This window comes from Symphalangus syndactylus, chromosome 22, assembly GCF_028878055.3.
Source record: "Symphalangus syndactylus isolate Jambi chromosome 22, NHGRI_mSymSyn1-v2.1_pri, whole genome shotgun sequence".
NCBI classification, from domain to species: Eukaryota; Metazoa; Chordata; class Mammalia; order Primates; family Hylobatidae; genus Symphalangus; species Symphalangus syndactylus.
Window position 1 is genome coordinate 20,928,993 of NC_072444.2, and position 15,081 is coordinate 20,944,073.

Sequence of the window (15,081 nt, forward strand, 5' to 3'; positions counted from 1 at the left end):
GTGAGAAGTTACTAGTGAAAAGCTCATTATCCTCCTTTCTTTGAAGCCACAGTGAAACCAACCTTTTTCCAGAGTCCCAGGGACAGACCGCTCAGCAGAATCATGCCTAAACTGCCCAACTGCTTCACAGAAAGCCCCTTCTGAGGACATCACAGTCTGTAAGGCTCAACCTTTCCAAAGAGACTAGCACCAGCTGAGAGGTGGCCCCTTTAGGCATGGTATATCTGGAACTGTGCTTTCTGTGATACCACAAATCTTAAATGCCTTCTTTTTACTGAAGGGACAGACATAAAGAAATCAGCACCAGATAGCCCCAAACTAATTGATCTCTTTTTTCCCACTACCCATAGCCTTTTTTTGTTGTTTTGTTGTACATGTTCCAAAATGACAGCAGCTACAGGAAGCACTGGGGACCCCAGAGTGAAGTGGCAGTCACACTTTGGGGAGAATGGCCTCTTCTCCAAAGAAAGAGAAGAAAATCAAAGTTCTGATCTCCTGAATTTAATCCAACTATGGGCCGGGTGTGGTGGCTCACCCCTGCAATCCCAGTACTCTGGGAGGCTGAAACAGGAGGATCGCTTATGTCCAGGCATTCGAGACCAACACAGGCAACATGGTGAAACCCTGTCTCTATAAAAAATCAAAAATAGTCAGGTGTGGTGGCGCATGCCTGTAGTCCCAGCTACTCGGGAGGTCGAGACTGCAGTGAGCCATCACTGCACCACTGCACTCAGCCTGGGTGACAGAGTGAGACCCTGTCTCAAAAAAAAAAAATTTTTTTTTTTTTTTTTTTGAGATAGAGTTTCGCTCTTGTTGCCCAGGCTGGAGTGCAATGGTGCGATCTTGGCTCACCGCAACCTCCACCTCTCAGGTTTGAGCAATTCTCCTGCCTTGGCCTCCTGAGTAGCTGGGATTACAGGCATGCGCCACCACACCTGGCTAATTTTGTATTTTTAGTAGAGATGGGGTTTCTCCATGTTGGTCAAGCTGGTCTCAAACTCCCGACCTCAGGTGATCCACCCACCTCAGCCTCCCAAAGTGCTGGGATTACAGGCTTGAGCCACGGTGCCCGGCAAAAAATTTTAAAAATAAATAAATAAATCTAGCTATATCACTCTTCTGCTTAAAAAAAAAAAAAAAAAAGTTCAAAGCTCCTTGCACTTTCAGGACAAAGTTCAAGCTTCCAGATCCAAGTACAAGGAAGCCTTTCCCAATCTGGCCCCTACATACCTCTGTGGTCTCATCTCTTTCCACTCAACCCTGCCAACCTTCTCCCCTTCAGCCAGAAGGAAATACTTGTAGCCCTCCCAATGCTGCGTATTTGTCTCTCGGCCTCCTCATCCACGCCTGCTTTGGCCCTACACTCTACCTGCCACTCCCAGACTTACCACTGCTTAATTCAACTGATCTTTCAAATCTTAACTTAGGCATTGTCTTCTCTACAAGACCTTCTCTGATCCAGCCATGGTACCCCACTTTTGCCTCTTCCTGAAGATGCTGCTGGACCTGACTCCCCCACTAAACCGGGCCTTCACGCCTGGTATGCAATAGTTATTTAATGTTTAATGACACCTTCCTATGGACTCATACACCATCCAGCATTACTGATGGGGCAATGTTTGGATGACTGGTTCATGGGGGTAGAAAGCAAACATAAATTTCAATTCTTAATCCAGAAGACCAGTCATCCTTTAACTTAAGATGTATTTTCTTCCCACTAGCTGCATGCCTTGACCTTGAGAAAAAGAATAAAAGGAAACTTGCAAGATACAGGGAAATCAGAGAGGTTGTCAATGCTTTATAATAACCACTGGTCCAATTACATTTATGTATCATCTGCTTCATCTGCTGCCTTCCCCTAGCTGGGTTAGCTCATTGTCAACACTATGAACTAGGCCTCTTTTTCTGTTTTTTTTTTGAGACAGAGTCTCACTCTGTCGCCCAGGCAGGCTGGAATGCAGTGGTGCGATCTTTGCTCACTATAACCTCCGCCTCCCAGGTTCAAGAGATTCTCCTGCCTCAGCCTCTGGAGTAGCTGGGATTACAGGCACCCGCCATCATGCCCAGCTAATTTTTGTATTTTTAGTAGAGACAGGGTTTCACCATGTTGGCCAGGCTGGTCTTGAACTCCTGACCTCGGGTGATCTGCCCACCTCAGCCTCCCAAAGTGCTGGGATTACAGGCGTAAGCCACTGAGCCTGGCATATTTTATTGATTGTCTTAAACAATTGGGGATATAGGACGAAACCCTGTCTCAAAAAAAAAAAAAAAAGAAAAAAGTGTTTGCCATACTGACTAAAAGCAAAAAGCCTATTTATAGAATATGTGAGGGACTTCTCAAAGTCAGTCTTTCTCTAAATGATACAATAGGACTTGATACTAAGAATTCGGAAGCTATACAGGAAACAATGACCTCAGATGACTCACACACAAAAAAATTCTTCCAGTCTGGGCAACATGGCAAGATCCTGTCTCTACAAAAAAAAATTTTTTCAATGAGCCAGGCACATAGTGGTACACGCCTGTGGTCCCAGCTACTCGGGAGGCTGAGGCTGCAGTGAGCTGTATTCCCACCACTGCACTCCAACCTTGGCAACAGAGCAAGACCCTCCTGTCTTAAGAAAAGAAAGGGGCCAGGCGTGGTGGCTCACACCTGTAATCCCAGCACTTTGGGAGGCCCAGGTGGGCAGATCACAAGGTCAGGAGATGAGACCATCCTGGCTAACACGGTGAAACTCCATCTCTACTAAGACTACAAAAAATTAGCCGGGTGTGGTGGTGGGCGCCTGTAGTCCCAGCTACTCGAGAGGCTGAGGCAGGAGAATGGTGTGAACCTGGGAGGCGGAGGTTGCAGTGAGTCGAGATCGTGCCACTGCATTCCAGCCTGAGCGACAGAGTGAGACTCCATCTCAAAAAAAAAAAAAAAAAAAAAAAAAGAAAAGAAAGGGAGAGAGGGGAGCAGAGGGAAGGGAAGGGAGGGGAGGGGAGGGGAGGGGAAGGGAAGGAAAGGTGGGGAGGGGAGGGGAGAAATTCTACATGATGTCAAAAAATTTTTGGCTGGGCATGGTGGCTCATGCCTGTAATCCCAGCACCTTGGGAGGCTGAGGCAGGTGGAGATTGCTTGAGGCGGAAAGTGCCTGAGACTGCAGTGAGTGTTCTCCACTGCACCCCAGCCTGGGCAACAGAGCAAGACCCTGTCTCAAAAAAAAAAAAAAAGAAAAGAAAAAAATGTTATTGTGGTGTTGGAGGGCAGGGATCTCCAAAATCCTTTACTTTCAAGGATTAGAACTGCCTCTGGATTTTTGTGGAGTTTCGATATTCACATTTAGGTTACTAGTCTTCACCCAGTTTTTGTTGTTTTGGAGTAGGGTATTCAAAGCTCATTACCAGTAGGAAGAGGGGATAACCTGAAGCCAAGACTTTTACATATACAATTGCCTATATATGAAAGACATGTACAGCCTGCAGTCTGTTGGTTTCCCAGTGATGTGGACATATCTCCCTATCTCCCCTTTTTCAAAAGTGCATATTTACAAGAACCTTTGTGAAATTTGAAAAGGGAATCAAATTCAAGAAAGCGTTCAAATATAAGCCCAGACAAACTATTAAAAATGAAAGCTGGCTGAGGGCAGTGGCTCATGCCTGTAATCCCAGAACTCTGGGAGGCTGAGGCAGGAGGACTGCTGGAGCCCAAGAATTCAAGGTTTCGGTAAGCTATGATTGTGCCACTGCACTTCAGCCTGGGAAACCAAATGAGACCCTGTATCTAAAATAAATAAATAAATATATATATATTTTTTTTAATGAAAGCTGCCAGGCACAGTGGCACATGCCTATAATCTACTGGAAGGCCCAGACTGGGCAACCCCATCTCAAAAAAAAAAAAAAAAAAAAAAGGCCAGGTGCAGTGGCTCATGCCTGTAAGCCCAGCACTTTGGGAGCCCAAGGCAGGAGGATCACTTGAGGCCAGGAGTCCCAGAACAGCGTGGCCAGTATAGTGAAACCCCGTCTCTACTAAAAATACAAAATTAGCTGGGCGTGGTAGCATGCGCCTTGTAATCCCAGCTACTCAGGAGGCTGAGGCACGAGAATCGCTTGAACCTGGGAGGTGGAGGTTGCAGTGAGATGAGATTGAGCCACTGCACTCCAGGCTGGGCAATAGAGTAAGACCTTCTCTCTTAAAAAAAAGAAAACAACACCCAATTCCCAAATTTTTCACATGTCCCCAGGTAGAGAGGTAGCAGCAAAATGCTAGAGAAAAAAAGCCCAGCCTTGAAGTCAGACAGGCTTGGGATCAAATCCCAGCTTCCCCCACTTACTATCTGTGTGAACTTGCACGACACAGGTTACTCTCAAAACCTCCGTTTCCTGGTCTATAAAAGGAGGACAATGCCTCAACAGGTTGTTTCAAGGATTCAATTAAATAAGATATATTACAGAACCTGCATTTTGGCAGAGGTGTTCATGATGCCAATAACGCAAGGTTTGTGTTCCACCTCTGTAGTTTTTGTTTTGTTTTTTTTTTTTTTTTTTTTGAGACAGAGTTTCACTCTTGTTGCCCAGGCTGGAGTGCAATGGCATGATCTCAGCTCACTGTAACCTCTGCCTCCCAGGTTCAAGCAATTCTCCTGCCTCAGCCTCCCAAGTAGCTGGGATTACAGTTATATGCCATCACGTCCGGCTAATTTTTGTATTTTTAGTAGAGATAGGGTTTCACCATGTTGGCCAGGCTGGTCTCGAACTCTTGACCTCAGGTGATCTGCCCACCTCGGCCTCCCACAGTGCTGGGATTACAGGTGTGGGCCACAGCACCTGGCCGTGGTACATTTTTAAAGGATATTACTTAAGTAAGGGATAGCAGAAAGAACACTGGCTTTCTGCTTCCGCTACTGCCAAGGCTCCTGTGAAAAACCCTGTGGCGAAGGGGGACAAAAAAAAGAAGCAGGTTCTGAAGTTCACTCTTGAATGCACTCACCCCGTAGAAGATGGAATCATGGATGCTGCCAATTTTGAGCAGTTTTTGCAAGAAAGGATCAAAGTGAACGGAAAAGCTGAGAACCTTGGTGGAGGGGTGGCGACCATTGAAAGGAGTAAGAGCAAGATCAACGTGACATCCGAGGTGCCTTTCTCCAAAAGGTATTTCAAATATCTCACCAAAAAATATTTGAAGAAGAATTTACGTGATTGGTTGCTCCTAGTTGCTAACAGCAAAGATAGTTACAAATTACTTTACTTCCAGATTAACCAGGACAAAGAAGAGGAGGAAGACGAGGATTAAACTTCATTTATCTGGAATATTTTGTATAAGTTCTTGAATAAAACTTGGGAATCAAAAGAAAAAAGAAAGAACATGGGACAAACATCAGAAAGACCTAAGTCTCTAAATCTCACATCTCTAGGCTTATTCAGCTGTTAAATGGGGGACTGTACTAGCTAATTTCTAATTGACTTACCCATTCTGAAAAACTAAAGTAAGCCCCAATTTCTGCTGAACCCTATTCATTTTTGTTCATTTGCCTCCAACTTCTCTAACATGGGAACTTATGACCCTTTGAAACAGGTGAGGAAAACTAAAGAAAGGCCAAGATGCCCAAGAAATGTATCATTCGCATGACACTAAAATTGTAAGCCAAGCTTTTTTATAGGGGATGACACGAGGGATGTCTGGATGATTCACTCAGATTAGTGGTAGGCAATAAACGCCTGTACCGAAAATTTTGCATTTTCTGGCACAAAGTCACTGGTAAGCACACTGCCTAGCATATAGCAGACACTCAAAAATGCTGGTTGAATGAACAAGGAGCCAACTGACACCTGTTACTCCCTATAAAATCTTTAACTTTCTTTACTTAAGCCAAAACTCAAGAAAGATGTTTGTCACATTAAGAACTCTACTAAATATCCTCTGAACAAACTAATCCTTCAAATTCTCAATTATCTTAAATGGAAAAACATAAACAACCGTTGAGAGAAATGCTGAACCAGCGGAAAAAATTTCAAAGCCAAGTTTCAACATTCCCGTAGAGCTAGATACACCCACTAACTGCTGCCAGGGTCAATTTCCCGGCCTCTTCCAGGGCTCAAAAGCACCCTCAAAAAGCGCTTAGGAAAAAAACCCCAGCGCCTACTCTACCCTGGTACATCGACTCCTCGCACACGTAAACCTTTGAGGTGGATGTCAGTGGAGCCAGCATTGAACAGACACGAACACGGGGAGACGAAAAAAGCATCTCTCCCCATCTTCACAAGGGTCACCACAAACTCTGAAAAGACCAAATTATTCACAAATCTAAGAGAACTGACAGATCCTCTTTGAGATAAACTATTTTCCTACGGTATCTGGATGCAAATAAAAACTCCAAAAACAAGTCGAACGGTCCATCTCCCTACTCCTCTACCAGGAATATGGCTGTTTTACATATCACACCCCTACCCCTGGACTCCGACAAGCGCACTCCTAGACCTTCCCCGGGCCTCGCATCGCTGAGTGGCAGAGGGGCTGCCCGCAGAGCTTTTGGCTGCTTTGGCAGAGTCCCCGTGAGACCTGCCTGCCTGCCCACAAACTCTTCCTGGAGTAAAAGTGAAAGAGAAAAAAACCCAGACTCGCCCACCGTGACGGATGGTGGGGGATTTTAGCAGAGTTGAGTAGCCCAAAGAGGACTCAATTTCCCCCCTGCCCTCGGCTGCCTCCTCCCGCTTTCCTGCGAAGCCGGACATGACTCCTCAGTCCGCGCAAGCTCCCCCACCACCCACATGGTGTGTCCCTCCCCTTCAGAGCACATGAACTTTAAAATGGTGCCTCGGGCCACAAAGCTCGTCGGAAAGAGTCACAGAGGCCCAAGGCCAGCGAGCGGGCGCGGGGGGTCAGGAAAGGAGGCCCCGCGTGGCGGGTGGGGCGCCCCGGGTGACGCGTGCGTTAGTGGGCGGAGGGAGGCGCACCAGGCAAAGGAAAGGAGAGAAATGGATCGCGGCCCCTTTAAGAGGCCTTCACGGCGCTCAGGAACTGGGGGCCTCTCCTCCACCCCCCAGCCCGGCGTGTGGGGCCCTTCCTTGGGGAGAACTATCTCCAGACCCGCTACCCGGAGGCTCCCCTCACGCCAGGTCTCGCCCGGCCCTGCCCCGGGGTGGCGGCTCCTCCTTACCCCGCTGTCTGCCGCCTCTTCCCAGCTCTCAGCGACCTCCTCATCTTCCATCTTACTCGCCGCTTTCCCTCCTCCCCCACCCGCTCCCCGCGCCTGCGCTTTGAAGCGCGCCTCCGTCGCGGGCGCAGGCACGCAAGGCTTTACTCAATGGACCCCGCCCGCTGCCAAGCCCGGAAGAGGCTCCAGGCAAGGTCCCAAGAGTACATTGGGGCAGCCATCTTGGAAGGGGGTAGAGAAGGCGGAAAGATGCCATCTTTCTTAAGGGGCAACGCGTTATCTGTCTTACAGAATGGGAGTTCAAGGGAAGTCATCATCTCGAGTACCGTAAGTGTGTTCTTTGGAACCATCTTTTCTAAGGGCAGGCAATTAAAGAAAACTTTTTTTTCTTTTAAAGTGAGTCGTAGTTTTCCTAAACTACAGATAATGGCATCTTCAGAATTCTGAAAACATTTTTAAATACCAACAAATGATGAAAAATATCTGCTGATGCAGAAAACATTTTATTATTTCTGATAGGATGAATATGATTACAGTATTTCCTGCTCATAAAGCAGTGTTGTAATCACTTATTAACACTATATCTGCTACCGTAAGGTAAAGACGGTAAAGATAATATTGCACCTCAGCTGGGACAACCAGTGGGATTCCCAGCTACTAAAGTTCTCCTGGGTCTTTAATGGTAGATAAATACGTTAGTATTACCTCTAAAAATTCTTGGCCAGGCGCGGTGGCTCACGCCTGTAATACCAGCACTTTGAGAGGCTGAGACAGGCGGATTACCTGATGTCAGGAGTTCAAGACCAGCCTGTTCAACATGGTGAAACCCCGTCTCTACTACAAATAGAAAAAATTAGCTGGGCATGGTGGCACACGCCTGTAATCCCAGCTACTCTGGAGGCTGAGGCGGGAGAACTGCTTGAGCCAGGGAGGTGGAGGTTGCAGTGAGCCAAGATCATGCCACTGCACTCCAGCCTGGCCGATAGAGTGAGGCTCTGTCTCAAAAAAAAAAAAAAAAAAAAAAATTATTTATGTGAGGCCAGGCGGTGGCTCACGCCTGTAATCCCACTTTGGGAGGCTGAGGTGGGCAGATCACCTGAGGTCAGGAGTTCGAGACCAGCCTGACCAACATGGAGAAACCCCATCTCTACTTAAAATGCAAAATTAGCCAGGCGTGGTGGCACATGCCTGTAATCCCAGCTACTCGGGAGGCTGAGGTGGGAAGATCGCTTGAGCCTGGGAGGCGGAGGTTGCAGTGAGCCGAGATTGCGCCATTGCACTGCAGCCTGGACAACAAGAGTGAAACTCCATCTCAAAAAAAAGTTATTTATGTTGCCGGGCGCGGTGGCTAACACCTATAATCCCAGCACTTTGGAAGGGTGAGGCAGGTGGATCGCTTGAGCCCTGCAGTTTGAGACCAGCCTGGGCAACAAGGCAAAAGCCCATCTCTACTTAAAAAAAAAAAAAACCTGTGTGATCTTATGCAAGTTACATAAGGATTCTATGTCTCAGTTCCCCAAGTGTATACATTAGAGATAGCTACTTCAAAAGCAGATTGTAAGAATTTAACCAGTTACTATGCTGAAATGCCTAGAACAGTGCCTGACCCATAGTAAGAGTCCTAAGTGTTGGCTATTATCATTATGGGAGTGTCTTGTCGGCCCGAGGAAGATTTATAATTGTCACTTCTGTAATCATCCTTTCTTTCTTAAAATATAAGGACAGGGAGAGGCCAGGCGCCGTGGCTCATGCCTATAATCCCAACGCTTTGGGAGGCTGAGGCAGGTGGATCCCTTGAGGTCAGGAGTTCAAGACCAGCCTGGTCAACATGGTGAAAACCCATCTCTACTAAAGATACAAAAATTAGCCGGATGTGGTGACAGGCACCTGTAACCCCAGCTACTTGGGAAGCTGAGGCAGAAGAGTTGCTTGAACCCAGGAGGCAGAGGTTGCAGTGAGCCAAGATTGCACCATTGCACTCCAGCCTGGGCAACAGAGTGAGACTCCATCTCAAAAAAAAAAAAAAAGGCAGGGAGATAAGCAAACACCATGTGTTTATATTCTTACGGACATGTTCCTGTTTTTCTCTCAGTTTTATTTTATTTTATTTTTTTTGAGACGGAGTCTTGCTTTGTCGCCCAGGCTGGAGTGCAGTGGCGCAATCTCGGCTCACTGCAAGCTCCGCCTCCCGGGTTCACGCTATTCTCCTGCCTCAGCCTCTCCGAGTAGCTGGGACTACAGGCGCCCGCCACCACGCCCGGCTAATTTTTTTGTATTTTTAGTAGAGACGGGGTTTCACCGTAGTCTCGATCTCCTAACCTCGTGATCCGCCCGCCTCGGCCTCCCAAAGTGCTGGGATTACAAGCGTGAGCCACCGCGCCCGGCCATTCTCTCAGTTTTAAATACATGTCATTCAGTAGTGTTGCATTTGGCTGCTATAACCAAGTTACCTGACTTGGAATGTGTTTTTTCTTGTATTTTTAGTATGCCATTAATCTTTTTGAAGTAAAACCTTCCTGTTGTGAAATTTCGTAATTTGTATTCTTTTTTTTTTTTTTTTAGACAGAGTCTCACTGTCGCCCAGGCTGGAGTGCAGTGGCGCAATCTTGGCTCATTGCAGCCTCTGCCTTCTGGGTTCATGTGATTCTCCTGCCTCAGCCTCCTGAGTAGCTGAGACTATAGGTGCTTGCCACTATGCCCAGCTAATTTTTGTATTTTTAGTAGAGGCCAGGTTTCACCATGTTGGCCAGGCTGGTCTGGAACCCCTAACCTCAGATTATCTGCCCGCCTCAATCTCCCAAAGTGTTGGGATTACAGGCGTGAACCACCCTGCCCGTCCTGTTATTTGTATTCTTAATGATTATTATCATAAACTGCAACCATGTGTTAAATGTTACTCGTCTTTATTTAGAAGCTTAAGTGACATGCTTACTAATTCTCTGGTTTCACAACTTCCTGTCTCTGAAATATTGTTCATTTCCAGGGTCTGTCCTCAGTCCACTATTCTCACCTAGATGCTCATGGTATAAGCCACCCACTGTATGCTGAAGACTGCCAAAGTTGACTTCTAGCTGTGAACTGACCTGGTGTTTCTGATTCCCATTTTTATAGCTAGGCTTCTTATTGCCATCTCCACATGGATATTCCACTAGCAGCTTTAAGTCTCTAAGTCTAAAACTCAAGTAATTCTCGGTCGGGCGCGGTGGCTCACGCCTGTAATCCCAGCACTTTGGGAGGCCGAGGCAGGCGGATCACGAGGTCCGGAGTTTGAGACCAGCCTGACCAACATGGTGAAACCCCATCTCTATTAAAAATACAAAAATTAGCCAGGCGTGGGGGCGCATGCCTGTAATTCCAGCTACTCAGGAGGCAGAGTCAGGAGAATCACTTGAACCTGGGAGGTGGGGGTTCCAGTGAGCCAAGATCATACCACTGCACTCCAGCCTGGGTGACAGGGAGGTTCCATCTCAAAAAACAAAAAAACACACAAAAACTCAGTAATTCTGTTGAGTTCACCAATTTCATGGATTTTTGTCTTGTTCACTCTCTGAGATTATATTTACTTGGAATACATTCTCCTGTGAACCCATTCGTTGAAGTAAATTATCCTGACTGAGTCTTGGCAACAGCAAAGTGGTTGAAACTGTCAGACAGGCCTGGGTGCAGTGGCTCACGCCTGTAATCCCAGCACCTTGGGAGGCCGAGGCGGGTGGATCACGAGGTCAGGAGATCGAGACCATCCTGGCTAACACGGTGAAACCCCGTCTCCACTAAAAATCCAAAAAAAAAAAAAAATTAGCCGGGTGTGGTGGTGGGCGCCTGTAGTCCCAGCTACTCGGGATGCTGAGGCAGGAGAATGTGCGAACCCAGGAGGCGGAGCTTGCAGTGAGCCGAGATCGCACCACTGCACTCCAGCCTGGGCGACAGAGCAAGAGTCTGTCTCAAAAAAAAAAAAAAAAGTATACAGAAACTGTCAGACATGACCTCGTTCTGGAGCAATAGTTTTTCCTAAATGCAAGTGACTCCTATATGTAAGCTTTGTCATTATGCCATATTACCAGCAGAGGGAGATGGTTTCTTACAGTTTGGCATATTGGGCAACGACCCTTAACAAAGGTATTGGGCATTTCTGGGACTGAATTTTCAAGGAGACAAGAAAGATAGAGACCTTGGAAATCACCTGAGAATGCTACAAATGAAATAGTTTTTGTTCCACAAAACGGGTAACCAGGAGGTCAGTCTTAGTTAATCACATAGACCCCTTGTGACCTTGGGCCAGTATCTTCTCTCTCAGTCTGATTCCTCATCTGTAAAATCAGGGATGGAACCAAATTAGCTCTAAAATTGAAAAAGTAGTGGCAGTTTCTTCCTCCAGGGATAAGCCCAAAAAGTTGAGGCAGTGGCGGCCCGGCACGGTGACTCACGCCTGTAATTCCAGCACTTTGGGAGGCCGAGGCAGGCAGAAGACGAGGTCAAAAGATCAAGACCATCCTGAACATTGTGAAACCCCTTCTCTACTAAAAATTCAAAAATTAGCTGGGTGTCGTAGCACGCGCCTGTAGTCCCAGCTACTCAGAAGGCTGAGGCAGGAGAATCGCCTGAACCCAGGAGTTGGAGTTGCAGTGAGCCGAGATCATGCCATTGCACTCCAGCCTGGCCAATAGGGTGAGACTTTGTCTCAAAAAAAAAAAAAAAAGTTGAGGCACACAATACACAGGTATTGTCAGAGGCCCTAAAGCATGAGTCTTTCTCTCTCTCACTCTTTCTGCTCTCACTCGGTCACCAGGCTAGAGTACAGTGGCACAATCATGGCTCACTGCAACCTCTACCTTCCAAACACAAGCGATCCTCCTGCTTTAGCCTCCTGAGTACTGAGTAGCTGGGACTATAGGTGTGTGCCACCACCCCCAGCTAAGTTTTCGCTTTTTTTTTTTTTTTGGAGATGGAGTTTCTCTCTTGCCACCCAGGTTGGAGTGCAATGGCGTGATCTCGGCTCACTGTATCCTCTGCCTCCCAGATTCAAATGATTCTCCTGCCTCAGCCTTCTGAGTAGCTGAGATTAGAGGCCTGGGCCACAACACCCGGCTAATTTTTTTTTTTTTTTTTTGACAGAATCTTGCTCTGTTGCCCAGGCTAGAGTGCAATGGTGTGATCTTGGCTCACCGCAACCTCTGCCTCCTGGGTTCAAGCGATTCTCCTGCCTCAGCTTCCCAAGTAGCTGGGATTACAGGCGCCTGCCACCAAGCCTGGATAATTTTTGTATTTTTAGTAGAGACGGGGTAGCACCATACTGGCCAGGCTAGTCTCAAATTCCCAACCTCAGGCGATCCACCCGTCTCGGCCTCCCAAAGTGCTGGGATTACAGGTATGAGCCACCATGCCCAGCCTGGTGTATTGTATTATTAGTGGAGACGGTTTCTCCATGTTGGCCAGGCTGGTCTCGAACTCTTGACCTCAGGTGACTTTTTTTTTTTCCTGAGACAGAGTCCACTTTTTTTTTTTTTTTTTGAGACGGCGTCTTGTCTTGCTCTGTCACCCAGGCTGGAGTGCAATGGCACGATCTCAGCTCACTGCAACCTCTGCCTCCCAGGTTCAAGCAATTCTTCTGCCTCAGCCTCCTGAGTAGCTGGGACTACAGGCACGTGCCACTACGCCTGGCTAATTTTTGTATTTTTAGTAGAGACAGGATTTCACCATATTGGCCAGGCTGGTCTCAAAGTCCTGACCTCGTGATCTGCCCACCTCGGCCTCCCAAAGTGCTAGGATTACAGCCATGAGCCACTGCGCCCAGCCTTTTTTTTTTTTTTTTTTTTTGACAAATTTTCGCTTTTGTTGCCCAGGCTACAGTGCAATGGCATGATCTCGGCTCACTGCAACCTTCGCCTCGCGGGTTCAAGCGATTCTCCTGCCTCAGCCTCCCGAGTAGCTGGGATTACAGGCATGCGCCACCACACTTGGCTAATTTTGTATTTTTAGTAGAAATGGAGTTTCTCCATGATGGTCAGGCTGGTCTCGAACTCCAGACCTCAGGTGATCCGCCTGCCTTGGCCTTCCAAGGTGCTGGGATTACCAGATTACCAGGTGCTGGTAAACCACCGCGCCTGGCCGAATTTTTTTTAAGAGGTGGGGTCTCCGTATGTTGCCCAGGCCGGTCTAGAACTCCTGGGCTCAAGCAATCTGCCCACCTTGGCCTCCCAGTGTTGAGATTGCAGGCATGAGCCACTGTGTCCGACTTCTGGGGCTTGTACGTTAAATCTGCACTCAAAACTTCAGGTACTTTTGGTACACCAGGTAAAACACTTTGATACTCATCAGAATACAAAATCAAAGCCCATCATGAGATAACTGTATCTGATGCACAAGCTGAAGCTATGTAGATAGTTGTGATAAGTAAACGGCAACTTACCAATATTGGAAATGTGCAAGCTGGGCGTGGTGGCTCACACCTGTAATTCCGGCACTTTGGGAGGCCAAGGCAGGTGGATCACCTGAGGTCAAGAGTTCGAGACCAGCCTGGCCAACATGGTGAAATCCCGCCCCTACTAAAAATACAAAAGTTAGGTCTGGTGCAGTGGCTCAAGCCTGTAATCCCAGCACTTTGGGAGGCTGAGGCAGGTGGATCATGAGGTCAGGAGTTCAAGATCAGCCTGGCCAGCATGGTGAAACCTCGTCTCTACGAAAAATACAAAAAGTTAGCCAGGCATGTGCTGCGCACCTGTAATCCCAGCTACTCAGGAGGCTGAGGCAGGAGAACTGCTTGAACACAGGAGGTGGAGGTTTCAGTGAGCCGAGATCACGCCACTGCGCTAGCCTGGGTGACAGAGACTCCGTCTCAAAAAATAAAAATAAAAAATAAAAATAAGGCCGGCACAGTGGCTCACGCCTGTAATCCGAGCACTTTGGGAGGCCGAGGCAGGTGGATCACCTGAGGCCAGGAGTTGGTGACCAGCCTGGCCAACATAGTGAAACCCTACCTATCTCTACTAAAAATACAAAAAATTAGCTGGGCGTGGTAGCAGGCGCCTGTAACCCCAGATACTCGGGAGGCTGGGGCAGGAGAATTGCTTGAACCCTGGAGGTGGAGGTTGCAGTGAGCCAAGATTGCACCATTGCACTCCAGCCTAGGCAACAAGAGCGAAACTCCATCTCAAAAATAAATAAATAAATGAAAATAAAAATACAAAAATTAGCTGGGCGTGGTGGCACGCACCTATAATCCCAGCTACACAGGAGGCCGAGGCAAGACAATCGCATAAAGCCTGGAGACAGAGGTTGCAGTGAGCCGAGATCATGCCACTGAACTCTAGCTTGGGTGATAGAGCCAGACTCAGTCTCAAAACAAACAAAAAGAAAATGTGCATACCTAAGGATATCCATTGCTATTTTGTTTATAATCACAAAAGACTGGAAACAAATTAAATGTTCATCGCTAGGGAATTTGTTTTAAAAGACTATGGTACTTTCTTATAAAGGAATAGAATGCAACTGTTAATAAAATTTGTATTGTCCTAAATGCACAGATATTGAGTGATCTCACATGAGAACTAAAAATAAAATCCTAAACCTTCCAACGGACTAAATGGACACCCTTTTGGTACAGGAGACCCCAGAGAAGCCATGATGGAACAGGAAGTCAGATACACTTGGTTATACCCTATCCCTTTCGCAGTTTAGACACAACAATTGACCAGCATTAATGCTAAAATAGAGATCATAAGACTGACACAACAAATGCTTTGTGGTAATAAGATGCTTTTTTTTTTGGAGACACAGTCTCTCTCTGTCGCCCAGGCTGGAGTGCAGTGGCTCGATCTCGGCTCACTGCAACCTCTGCTTCCCAAGTTCAAGAGATTCTACTGCCTCAGCCTCCTGAGTAGTTGGGATTACAGGTGGGCAATACCATGCCCGGCTAATTTTTGTATTTTGAGTAGAGATGGGGTTT

The 15,081-nt window shown here is 47.2% G+C and overlaps 3 protein-coding genes across 7 annotated transcripts in view; 2 read left to right on the forward strand and 1 right to left on the reverse strand.

Annotated features, from left to right (window-relative positions):
- LOC129472521 (neuroblastoma breakpoint family member 1-like) overlaps positions 1-15,081 on the forward strand; it is a 705,345-nt gene that overhangs the window by 508,387 nt on the left and 181,877 nt on the right. The window lies entirely within an intron of this gene.
- Positions 1-15,081, reverse strand: part of SZRD1 (SUZ RNA binding domain containing 1) — a 47,036-nt gene that overhangs the window by 25,476 nt on the left and 6,479 nt on the right. For 2 of the 5 annotated variants that reach the window (XM_055262253.2, XM_055262252.2), the window contains exon 1: positions 7,143-7,228. The exons of 1 other annotated variant lie outside the window; for it this stretch is intronic. In XM_055262253.2, the coding sequence (XP_055118228.1) occupies positions 7,143-7,193 (51 nt within the window). In that variant the 5' untranslated portion in view covers positions 7,194-7,228. Of the gene's footprint in view, positions 1-7,142; positions 7,265-15,081 lie in introns of those variants that run through there. 2 more of the 5 variants (XM_055262255.2, XM_055262254.2) reach the window with 2 other exon arrangements.
- The window catches only part of FBXO42 (F-box protein 42), a 124,321-nt gene continuing 116,444 nt past the window's right edge, over positions 7,205-15,081 (forward strand). The window contains exon 1 of the mRNA XM_055262227.2: positions 7,205-7,466. The gene's annotated coding sequence lies outside the window, so the exon portion shown is untranslated. The remainder of the gene's footprint in view (positions 7,467-15,081) is intronic.